Raw genomic sequence first — 11,548 nt, forward strand, 5'->3', positions numbered from 1 at the left:
GTGTTTTTATCTTGCTTTTTTTTATAATTAATAAACAGACTGCGGAGCTCCTTTGAAATAAATTTTATTTTTGCTCCAGTCTCTGCGTCGGTGGAACATCTTCTCCCCTGCCGGACCGCGGTGTCACTTCGCCGCCCTCCGGACCTCCCTGCCCTTGTGGTGCCCCGGACTCGGCTCCAGCCGGGCGAAGAGGACCCCTCTGTGGGGCCCGAGCGCCCGTCCCTCCAGCGCCGAGTCCTCCCCGTGAAACCTCGGCAGGAAGCGCCGCGCCGCCTCCCAGGTTCGCTCCTCGCGCCGCACCCCGAGCCGGGACAGGAGCCTGTCGGCCAGCTCCGGCACCGCCGGCTGCAGGAGCGTCCCGTAGATCCGGAGGCACTCCAGGGACACGTGGAGGACGGTGGCGTGCCAGGACCGGTCCTCGCCGCCGCCGCCCAGCTTCCAGGGGGCGTGTCTCTGGACGAAGCCGTTGGTCTGGCGGACGCAGCCGCCGATGGCGTCCAGCGCCTTGTACACCTGCACGTCCTCCAAGTGCCTCGCCACCACGCCGGGAAGCGCCGCCACCGAGTCCAGCATCCGGTAGTCCTCGGGCGCGGCTCGACCCGCGGAACCCCGGCGCGGCTCCTTCGGGAAGCAGCCGGCGCAGAAGCGCGGGTGGACCTGGGCGGGGTTGAGCGAGGGGGCCGTGCACCGGTTGAGGAGGCCGCCGAGGGCGTCGGCCAGCTCGCTGTTCAGCACTTTCGCCACTTTGCCATCGTCGTAGTCGCAGTCGGAGTCGGCCACGCCCTGCCTGAGCAGGAAGTACCTCAGACCGTCTGCGCTGAACTTTTGTGACCTTTCGACGGGGTCCACCACATTCCCCAAGCTCTTGGACATCTTTTTACCGCCCACCGTCCAATGAGAGTGGACGTGGATCGCCCGTGGCAGGGGCAGCCCCGCCCCCATGAGGAACGCCGGCCAGTAGATCGCGTGGAACTTCAGGATGTCTTTGCCTACGACGTGGTGAGCGGCGTTCCACCAGTAGCTGCAGTCGCCGGGATACCCGAGCACCGTCAGGTAGCTCACCAGGGCGTCCAGCCAGACGTAGACCGTCTGCCGCGGGTCCCCGGGGACCCCGACGCCCCACCGGAGCCGACTCCCCTGTCGGGAGACCGAAAGGTCCGGCAGGTCCTCCTCCAGCCAGCGGAGAACGAGGCGGCGGAACTTCTCCGGCCGCACGGCTCCCGGGTTCTCGCCGAGCCACCGGCGCAGCCGGGGACGGAACTGGGACAGCCGGAACATGTAGTTCTCCTCCTCCGTCCACTCCACCTGGAAAACAGACGGCACAGCCTGTAGAGCGAGACCCTCCCACCGCGCGGCCGCACGCCGGCGGCGGTGAAGAGCGGGTACCTTGTGGCCGCTCTCCACGGACACCTTGACCGGGTCCCCCGCCGCGTCCGTGCCGTCGGCGACCTGGCCAGGGGTGAGGAAGCTCTCGTCCTGCGTGGAGTACCAGCCCCGGTACGAGCCCCGGTAGATGAGGCCCTTCCCGCGGAGCAGCGCCCAGAAGTGCTGCACGGCGCGCCGGTGCCGGTCCTCCGTGGTGCGGACGTAGTCGGTGTGCGCCACGCCGCACGTGCGGAACAGGACCCGGAACTTGTCCGACACCTCGGTGCAGAAGGCCAGGGGCTCCGTGTTGGCCGCGTCTGCCGCCTGCTGGATCTTCAGGCCGTGCTCGTCGGTGCCTGCGACAATCCCACCGTCACCGTCACCGTCACGATTATTCATTTTAGAACAGGGTTCCAGTTTAAAATTCCCTGACTAACCAAAAAAGTGAAAGTGAAGTGACTGTGAAACACAGCAGCACAGCACACGGTGAAATTTGTCCTCTGCATTTAACCATCACCCTGAGTGAGCAGTGGGCACCATGACAGGCACCCGGGGAGCAGCGTGTGGGGACGGTGCTTTACTCAGTGGCACCTCAGCGGACCGGGATTCGAACCGGCAACCTTCTGATTACTGCTAGGCCACCACTGCCCCATCACAGGATTATCTGTCAGAAGTGGGACAGATCAAAAGCCGAGTTTCCATGACCTCCTGTGTACAGAAAAGTCCTATATGACAAGCCTCACTGGGAACAGTGGTGGCCTAGCGGTTAAGGAAGCGGCCCCGTAATCAGAAGGTTGGCGGTTCGAATCACTAAGCAAAGCACCGTCTCCCCACACGCTGCTCCACGGCGTGTCATGGTGCCCACTGCTCACCAAGGGTTAAATGCAGAGGACAAATTTCACTGTGTCACCTTGTGCTGTGCTGCTGTACTTCACAATCACAACAGGTTTTGGTTACTTTTTTTGGTTTGGAAATGACCCCTGACCCGTGGGAACCCCGTTAGAAGCAAGGCAGTTTCACCACCGATAAGATGACCTGGAGTGTGACCTCTTGACCTCTGTGACCCCGCTGTTACGCGCCCTTTTTGGTGTAAATGGCCCCCCATACTCACCCGTTGCAAACCTGGAGTCGAACCCGCGCAGCAGCTTGTACCTGTGCAGGCAGTCGGCGGTCACGGCGGAGTACAGGTGGCCGACGTGCGGAGCGGCGTTGGCGTAGAACACGGGCGTCGTGACGTAAAAGGCGCGCTCCCTCCCCGCGCCGGCGCCGCTGTACGGTCTCCGGGGGGGGCGCGGCGCAGGCGACCCCCGCGTCCCCAGGAACACGGAACCTGCGGCGGCGAGGCGACGCGGCGCCATCGCGCTTCTCGTCGGAGCCTCCTCCGGATGTTACGGCTTGTGACGCAATCACGGCACTGCGTAGCGCAGGCAGTGTTGCCAGGTTGGCTTAGTTTTCTCCATCCGCCACAAACATTAACACAGAAACATACAATTATTACAAATAATCGTATATCTACACGTTATTTTAAGCGAATCATAGACGGTTGGATCATTATTACTGGGGCTAAATTTATAAATGTGCAATTGTTCTGGTGTACTACTACTGTTTTTGAGTTCTGGAACGGCTCGGCCCAACCTGGCAACACAGAAAGCGTGACCGGGGGGCGGGGTTTACTGCGCGACTAAACGCGTCAGTTCGGCCGCGATAAAAGTTTTAATTCTAACGTGCGCTTCGGAGAAGGAAGTTAACGCGGAGACTGCGGTGCGGAGGATGCGGTTTCGCCACAACTCGGCCCAGGCCCCGCTGCGCGTCTGAAGCGTTTACGTATTAACTTTACGAGAGTGAAGACGAGAAAGCGCCCCGGCGAACGGTTGGTTTATTTACGTTGCAAAGATTCGACCGCAATTAATTGCAAAAATTGCGGATCGCCTCCGCTCCTTAACTGTCGCATATATCCAATCTCTCTTAAACAAGTGAACTTCTAGAAAGAACTTGTTTTCCATGGTGCTCAAGCAACCTAACATCTGCTGCTTCTAACTTGCATCAAGTTTCATTGAAAGTGAAAGTGACGTGATTGTCATTGTGATGCGGCACAGCACACGGTGACACGGTGAAACGCGTCCTCTGTATTTAACCGTCACCCTTGGTGACAGTGGGCACCATGACAGGCGTTCGGGGAGCAGCGTGTGGGGACGGGACCTTCATCAAGGGGACCTCAGTGGCACCTTGGCGGCTCGGGGATTCGAACCCGTAGCCTTCAGATTACGGGTACCCTTCCTTACCCACTAGGCCACCGCCGTCCCACGTGATGTCCCGTGATGGCCGGGGTGGGGTCACATGACTCACCAGGGTAACCATGGGAACAAAAAAAAAATCTGTTCTATGGCTCTTTATTATTTGCTTTCCAACTAGTCACATGTTGGGTTGTAGTTCTCCTTCACGCCGGCAGACGATTCAGACTAGCGAGGAAACCGGAGAACCCGCAGCACACAAGGTCGGGACTCGAACCCGCAACCTTGGAGGCGTGCGGCTGAGCCTGAGTTTAATACTGGTCTATTCTTCCTACTTTTGAAGATGGATGCCGACGCAGTGACCCGGTTGGACTTCTACATCGGCCTGTCCCTGGCCGTCAGCTCCAGCCTCTTCATCGGCGGGAGCTTCATCCTGAAGAAGAAGGGCCTTTTACGCTTAGTGAGCAAGGGTTCCATGAGAGCAGGTGACGTCCTTTATCAGTCGTCTTTATAACCGTCTTTTTCTGCGGGGGGGGGGAACTCATGTTGCGCGTTGTGACGCAGGTCAGGGCGGCTACGCTTATCTGAAGGAGTGGCTCTGGTGGGCTGGACTCATATCAAGTACGTACCCAAAATGTCGCATCCGTAGCGGCGCTTCTGTCACTGGGTGACAGCGGTCCGTTCTGTCCCGCCGGGGCGGTAAAAGGGGGTCATTGTGGGATGTGAGGAACGTCCAGGTTGACACGCCTCGGCGGTGTGTGTGAGAACAGATCCGTTGACGAGCTTTCGTTCCCACAGTGGGCGCCGGGGAAGCGGCGAATTTTGCAGCTTATGCCTTTGCTCCAGCCACATTGGTGACGCCGCTCGGTGCTCTGAGCGTCTTGGTGAGGTACGACCCTTTTCTTTTGCCGAGGGGGATTTTAAATTCCATCTGTCGTTTCTTCTGAGGTTTTACCGCCTTTGAGGTCCGGATTAGTGTCAGATTAGTTGGACATTGGACATTTTCCTTGTCCCCGCAGCGCCGTCCTCTCCTCGTACTTCCTGAACGAGCGGCTCAACGTCCACGGAAAGATCGGCTGCCTGCTCTGCATCCTGGGCTCTACCGTCATGGTGATCCACGCTCCTCAGGAGGAAGAGGTGGCCACGTTGGCGGCCATGGCTGAGAAGCTCAAGGACCCAGGTACATTCATGTCATAATACACCACGAAACAATGAAATAAATGCTCAATTACATTTACTTTGTGAATATCCAAATTTTTGGCCAAAAAGTTGCTATGATCGTAAAAAGAGTGATTCATCAAACATACTGCTCCAGTTATTCCAATTCCTAAAAAGCCTGGCGCAGATCCTGATCATTTCGATCATCTTCATCCAATATTTTGAGAAAGTTGTTGCATCTCTAACTCCACTCACACCTCAATAACCATAATTTGGATGAACAATACGCACAGAAACTTCTTTCCATCCTCAACCTTCTCGACCTCAGTGCACCATTTCACACCATCTCTCATAATATTCTTCTGAACAGATTATCATCTATTTGCAATAATCATACCCCCCCTCACCTGGTTTACTTCATATCGGTCAGGTCTAGGGCTGCAACTAACGATTATTTTAGTAATCGATTAATCAGTCGATTATTTTTTGATTAATCATAGAATCGGAAAAAAAGAAAATCATTCATTTCCAACCCTTTATTCAAAAACAGAACCAAAATCTTTAGAAAGTGCACAAACATGTTGCTCCTTGAGCTGTTATAATAATAATAAAATAAAAATTGACTAACACAAAAAACATACACATGTATGCTTTACATCTGCCAAATATAGATTTTTTTTTTAATAAAGTGCCACCTGAGCTGCCAGAACAATAAATAATTTATAAAAAAAATAAAGAACAATACAAATCACACTCACACTGACACACACACACACACACACACACACTGCAAAAAATGCTTTTCTAACTTAGTAGTTTTGTACTGATTTCAGTCCAAATCTCTAAAAAATCTTAAATCAAGATACATTTACTAGACACATGAAATAGCATAAGAAATTATGTCTTGTTTTCTGATAAAACATCTCAGAATTAAGTGATTGTTTAAAACAAGCTAAATTTTCTGCCAATGGGGTAACAAAACTAATCTTAATGCGATATAATCTCAAACAGAAGTTTTAAGCATCACTTAATTTTCTCATGCCATTTTTCTTGTCTAGTAATCTTGATTTAAAATTTTTTAGATATTTGGACTGGAAACGAGACACAATTACTAGGTAAGAAAAGCTTTTTTTGCAGTGTAGCTATACATGACAACAGATAGAAAAATGAAGGGTCCAAAAAAGGCTAGTGAATAAAAACATGTCTTTAGTCTTTTAATGCAAAGTAACTATAGCACCCCTGCTTTACTACTGTTATTAACGCGCTAACTTGTCATGCCTGTCAAGCTGGATGACGGGTAAACATTTACATTTACAGCATTTATCAGACGCCCTTATCCAGAGCGACTTACTATCAGTAGTTACAGGGACAGTCCCCCTGGAGCAACTTAGGGTTAAGTGTCTTGCTCAGGGACACAATAGGCAAGTCATCCACGCGGAGACGCAGAGAACAGTCCGAACGCTGTTTCATCCCCCTCCACACCTGTAGGTGGCGCTGTAAGTCCCCGTCTAGTTCTCCTCCGCGGCGAGTTAAACACCAGCACCAGGGACATTACTTTCCTCACTTCAAAACGGAACAAAAGTAGGATTATGTAGCGACTTTCCCTGCTACTGAACTCCCTTCTTACTCCTCAAACCCTCCAACATGTTTGTGTTTCAGGTGCTGGATCATTGCCGTCGTGCTCCTGTCCCGTGCCATGTTGCTTTTGCATATTTTCGCGCAGATTTCTCTGCCTCCACCATGTATCTGTCCTCTACCTCCGCTCGTTTTTTTTTTTTTTTTGCTCCACGCTGTCTATGAGGCGGCAAACTCTGCTAGCATCTGTGCTCGAGAGACCGAGTGTGTTCACTCCGCTCCGCGCTCAAATAAAGTTTTTTTTTTTAATAATCAAACATCTCCACGTCGCACGACATAAAAAATCGATTAGGAAATTCGTTGCCAACTCCTTTAGTAATCGATTTTTATCGATTCAATTGATTCGTTGTTGCAGCCCTAGTCAGGTCACACTCAGATTCTTTAATTTAAATCCCACTCTTCATGTACGATTCCTCTTTCTGCAGGTGTGCCCCAGGGTTCAGTACTAGGACCTCTTATTTATTTACATTCTCCATCTTGGCCATTGTCAGAGTTATATGTCGTTCTAACACTTATTAAATAACTGGAGAAGAAAGACACGAAGCATTTGGATTCTTTTTTACTTGCAAGGAGAGCGATCAGAGACGCACATTACAGCATGCCTCCAACAGCTCTGTGGTTTCTGACGCGCCTCCTCCTTTTATTCAATACAGGGTGGTACATTCAGACGTCAGCTGGGTTTGTCCCGAACATAGAAATTTGTAGAACTTCACTGTTATCTCATGATTGATGGTCTCCTGCTTTCTCCATCTGCAAGTTCTCCGCTCGCTGTTTTCCCAGGTCCTGCCAGGTCTCGGTCACCTCGCCCCGGCGAACTTGTTTTGCAACGCTTCTCGTGTTCCACGGTTTCTCTTCCGAGCAGCTAATGATTCATGTAGCTGATGTCTTTTAGAGATTAACATTACAAATACAGATGTTGGCTAATGTTTACTATAGCTGGTGTTTTCCTGCGGTTAACATTCCAAATACAGATGTAATACAAAAAGGGTGATTGCATGATAACTTATATACTTTTTCAAACAGCCATGTATTCAGAAAATATAATATCAATTTACATTGCTGATGACATCCTCTGTCTTATGGAGGTTGGATCCTGGTTCTCAAATTTTCTCAACCCAAACAGTAATAAAACAGAAGTATTAATTGTTGGTACAGCCTCCACTTTAGCCAAATCTCACCATTTTCCCCTTTAATATGGATAATTCCCCCATCCATCCCTCCTAAAGAGTCTGGGTGTCGTATTTGATAGAACGCTCGCATTCCAGTCTCATATTAATTTCATCCTTTGGTCTGCGTATTTTAATCTATGGAACGTTTAACGGTTTTAACCCCTTCTGTACTTCCCATGCTGCTGCCGTTGTCTCCACTTCCCGGTCATACCTCGTACTCCCTCAAGAGAACACATCACCCCGGTCCTCCAGTGATCTAAATGATGAATTCTCACCTTCAAGTGCATCCGTAACCTTGCCCCTCCTTATCTATGTGGCGTTCTTCACGTGGCCACTCCTTCCAGCTCTCCGGTCATCTTCTGCCCGTCTCATCACCACGGGGAACGGAGCTCTGGAACGCACTTCCTCCTGACATTGGGGAATTTAGCTTCTTTTCCTTTATTTAAGTCACGGCTCAAAACTCATCTGCTTAAACAGACTTATTTGCTTAAATAATTTTTTTTTTGTTCTTCTTCCTAAATGAATTTTAAGTTGTAATAAATAAGATAGAAATAATTTGCTGATTCGCCAGACACCCAGGTATTGTGAATTTTGACCTCCAGACGAATAACCAGCCTCTCTACATGTATGCAGACGTTCCACCAGAGTTTATGGTCTTCTCTCTCCTCCCAGGTTTCATCGCGTTTGCCGTGTCTATCGTAGTCAGCGCCTTGGTCCTGATGTTCTTGGTGGCGCCGCGTTACGGGCAGAAGAGCGTTCTGGTGTACGTCTTCATCTGCTCCATAATCGGCGCGCTGTCGGTGTCGTGCGTGAAGGGCCTCGGGATCGGGATCAAGGAGCTGTTCTCGGGCGTGGCCGTGCTGAAGGAGCCGCTGTTCTGGGCGCTGCTGGCGTGCCTGGCGGTGTGCATCAGCATACAGATCAGTTACCTGAACAAGGCGCTGGACATCTACAACACGTCCATCGTCACGCCCATCTACTACGTCTTCTTCACCACCGCCGTCATGGCCTGCTCCGCCATCCTGTTCAAGGAGTGGCTGCAGATGTCCACAGACGGCGCCATCGGCACGGTCAGCGGCTTCCTCACCATCGTGCTCGGCATATTCCTGCTGCACGGCTTCAAGGACATCCCCTTCACCTGGGACACGCTGCCCTTCTACCTGCGCCGCAGCGGGACCCGGGCGCGGCCCTACGTGGCGCTGGCCAGCCAGGACTTCCTGGCCGAGGCGGAGGAGGCCGGGAAGAAGAACGGCGCGGTGACGACAGGCGCGCGTTAAACCAAACCAGACTGCTGGACTTCGCCAAACGTTCCGTACCAGATCGTTTGGTCTACTTACCTTAAGCTGTTACTAATTTATTGCCAAAGATTACTTTACTAAACCTCAGTCTGGCCTGATCTACCAAAAATGATCAATCAATACTCACCCAGATACCTTCCAGTTGTACAGCTGCTTGTTGTGTTGCGGTACACTCACCACAGGTCAAGCAGGGAGCATGGGAGCGGCCTCCGGCGCAAACTGCTCTGATTGGCCAAGGCTTTTAAAGAATTTGCATACGTGGACTTGATTGGCTGCCACTTGCTCCGCACTTTATTTTCGGCACCACCAAGTTAAAACTGAATTGGAGCGCCTCCACGGCATCAACGTGTAACGTTTCCTACACTTCCATAATGTAATATGTGATATGAATTAATGTAACAGGAGTTAGACACAGACGTTACGGTGGCCGAGTGGACGGGGAGGAGACGTTACGGTGGCCGAGTGGACGGGGAGGAGACGTTACGGTGGCCGAGTGGACGGGGAGGAGACGTTACGGTGGCCGAGTGGACGGGGAGGAGACGTTACGGTGGCCCGGTCGACGGGGAGGAGACGTTACGGTGGCCCGGTCGACAGGGAGGAGACGTTACGGTGGCCCGGTCGACAGGGAGGAGACGTTACGGTGGCCCGGTCGACAGGGAGGAGACGTTACGGTGGCCCGGTCGACAGGGAGGAGACGTTACGGTGGCCCGGTCGACAGGGAGGAGACGTTACGGTGGCCCGGTCGACAGGGAGGAGACGTTACGGTGGCCCGGTCGACAGGGAGGAGACGTTACGGTGGCCCCGGTCGACAGGGAGGAGACGTTACGGTGGCCCGGTCGACAGGGAGGAGACGTTACGGTGGCCCGGTCGACAGGGAGGAGACGTTACGGTGGCCCGGTCGACAGGGAGGAGACGTTACGGTGGCCCGGTCGACAGGGAGGAGACGTTACGGTGGCCCGGTCGACAGGGAGGAGACGTTACGGTGGCCGAATTCCCCTGAAACGCCTCATCTCTACGTGCCTTTTATTCAGCATCAATTCCATACGAATAAACGTCCGGGATCACAGAGAAACGGCTTGAGTTTTTGTTTTCGTTTATTGCTAATGCACAATCGAACATACATGATTTAAACATGATTAGCATCACGACCAGCTCTTCAGCGGCCCGCAGTCAAGCGCCTCCCGGCTGGCGAGGCGAAGGATCCTCCAGTACGGTTTACGGCACACATGCACGAGTGCTGGGGACACGAGACCCGTAACGAGGCACTTTATCTTCCCTCCCCCTCCACACGCGGTGCGGCCGGGGACGGCGAGCGGGCGCAGGCCCCGCGCGTCAGTTCACGCGGCGCCCGGGCCGCTAGTCGGACATGGTTTCCGAGAAGGAGCCGCGCCCCCGCTGCGTCTGCTCCAGCCGGTTCAGGATGAACTGGCTCGTGTCGATGAAGCGCTCCACGCAGTTCACGAAGCACGCCTCGGTCTTCGAGTCCAGCTTGGGTCCGGGTTTGTCCATGCACTTCTCCTGCGGCAAAAACGGCTTTTTATTACTACCGGCTGCGGTTTCGAAAGTGACGTGATTGTCATTGTCATTGTGAAACACTGCACACAGCACATGGTGAAACGTGTCCTCTGCATTTAACCATCGCCCTTGATGAGCAGCGGGCGAGGAGCAGGGTGAGTGGACGGTACCTTAATCAGGGGGACCTCGGTGGCACCTTGGCGGATCGGGATTACGGGGCCGCTTCCTTAACCGCCAGGCCACCGCTGCCCTTTTAATACACTGCGGTGGAAATGACAGCAAGGCTAAGGGACGAGGCCTCTTCTTGTAAAAAGAAAGTATTACAAACAACAGTAAAATCACCAATAATCATTTCATGTGAACATTATATCCATTCGGGGCAGTGGGGGCCTGGCGGGTGAGGAAGTGGCCACGTAATCGGAAGGTTGCGGGTTCGAATCCCGATCCGCCGCAGTGCCACTGAGGTCCTGTCCCCACACACTGCTCCCCGGGCCCCTTTCATGGTGCCCACTGTCACCAAGGGTGATGGTTAAATACAGAGGACACGTTTCACCGTGTGCTGCGCTGCATGTGCATCGTAATGACAATCGTATCACAAAAAAAAAAAATCGAAACTCAAAACGATACAAAGCTGAGGATTTAAAGTCAGGCGCAGGGACAAATGGCTCTTATTATTTCATGAAATGAACGACCGAGGCGCTACTTGGTTGTCGGTGAGAAATAAAAAGATTCCCAGGGTCATGACATGTACATTAGCTGAAGAACTAGCCAGAACCGTACACAGCGCCGCCAGGCCATACCGAAAACGGCCATTATTAAGCAGCTGGCTTAATGACACTCGCCTAATTAATTTAAAACACTTTAAACATGATTACAACTGTAAAAAGGCTCATTTCGCGGAAATGATGAACGGCTAGCGTTAGCATTAGCGCTCACCCAGCACACCTCCGTCATCTGGTGGACCAGCTGCTGGAACCGCTGCTTCTGCGACTCGATCTCGATGAAGTGCTGGAGCTGCGGGTCCGCCGCGACGCCCTGGTTCTCCATTCGAAACGCGGCGCGGTGGGCGAGGGCTTCGGCGCAGGAGGGACCGACCACGGCAGCGCTGACCTTCACGTGTCTCGACGAGCCGCCGACGTCGGCGGAAGACGCGGCGGCCAATCGCGTCACTCGCGTC

At 52.9% G+C, this 11,548-nt stretch overlaps 3 protein-coding genes across 6 annotated transcripts; 1 reads left to right on the top strand and 2 right to left on the bottom strand.

Moving 5' to 3' along the window:
- Positions 1-28: 28 nt before the first annotated feature.
- mars2 (methionyl-tRNA synthetase 2, mitochondrial) lies at positions 29-2,754 on the bottom strand. The gene is made up of 3 exons (XM_028960106.1): positions 2,477-2,754; positions 1,387-1,721; positions 29-1,305 (listed from the first exon to the last, which is right to left on the bottom strand). The coding sequence occupies exons 1-3, from the start codon at positions 2,721-2,723 to the stop codon at positions 124-126; spliced, it is 1,764 nt and encodes a 587-aa protein (XP_028815939.1). The 5' UTR covers positions 2,724-2,754; the 3' UTR covers positions 29-123.
- Positions 2,755-3,025: 271 nt separating this feature from the next.
- On the top strand, positions 3,026-9,653 carry LOC114768042 (magnesium transporter NIPA2). Of its 3 annotated transcripts, none has more exons than XM_028960109.1 (7): positions 3,026-3,235; positions 3,796-3,859; positions 3,940-4,081; positions 4,161-4,217; positions 4,395-4,485; positions 4,616-4,776; positions 8,231-9,653. In XM_028960109.1, the coding sequence occupies exons 3-7, from the start codon at positions 3,940-3,942 to the stop codon at positions 8,833-8,835; spliced, it is 1,056 nt and encodes a 351-aa protein (XP_028815942.1). In that variant the 5' UTR covers positions 3,026-3,235; positions 3,796-3,859; the 3' UTR covers positions 8,836-9,653. The 3 variants fall into 3 exon arrangements, with proteins under 3 accessions (XP_028815942.1, XP_028815941.1, XP_028815940.1); XM_028960107.1 differs by lacking the exon at positions 3,026-3,235 and adding an exon at positions 3,548-3,715; XM_028960108.1 differs by lacking the exon at positions 3,796-3,859.
- Positions 9,654-9,926: 273 nt separating this feature from the next.
- On the bottom strand, positions 9,927-11,520 carry timm8a (translocase of inner mitochondrial membrane 8 homolog A (yeast)). 2 transcript variants are annotated; one of them, XM_028960112.1, is made up of 2 exons: positions 11,317-11,520; positions 9,927-10,374 (listed from the first exon to the last, which is right to left on the bottom strand). In XM_028960112.1, the coding sequence occupies exons 1-2, from the start codon at positions 11,416-11,418 to the stop codon at positions 10,213-10,215; spliced, it is 264 nt and encodes an 87-aa protein (XP_028815945.1). In that variant the 5' UTR covers positions 11,419-11,520; the 3' UTR covers positions 9,927-10,212. The 2 variants fall into 2 exon arrangements, with proteins under 2 accessions (XP_028815945.1, XP_028815944.1); XM_028960111.1 differs by having other exon boundaries at positions 11,308-11,520.
- Between the last annotated feature and the right edge of the window lie 28 nt (positions 11,521-11,548).

The sequence above is a fragment of the Denticeps clupeoides genome, chromosome 18, assembly GCF_900700375.1.
Source record: "Denticeps clupeoides chromosome 18, fDenClu1.1, whole genome shotgun sequence".
Classification (NCBI taxonomy): Eukaryota; Metazoa; Chordata; class Actinopteri; order Clupeiformes; family Denticipitidae; genus Denticeps; species Denticeps clupeoides.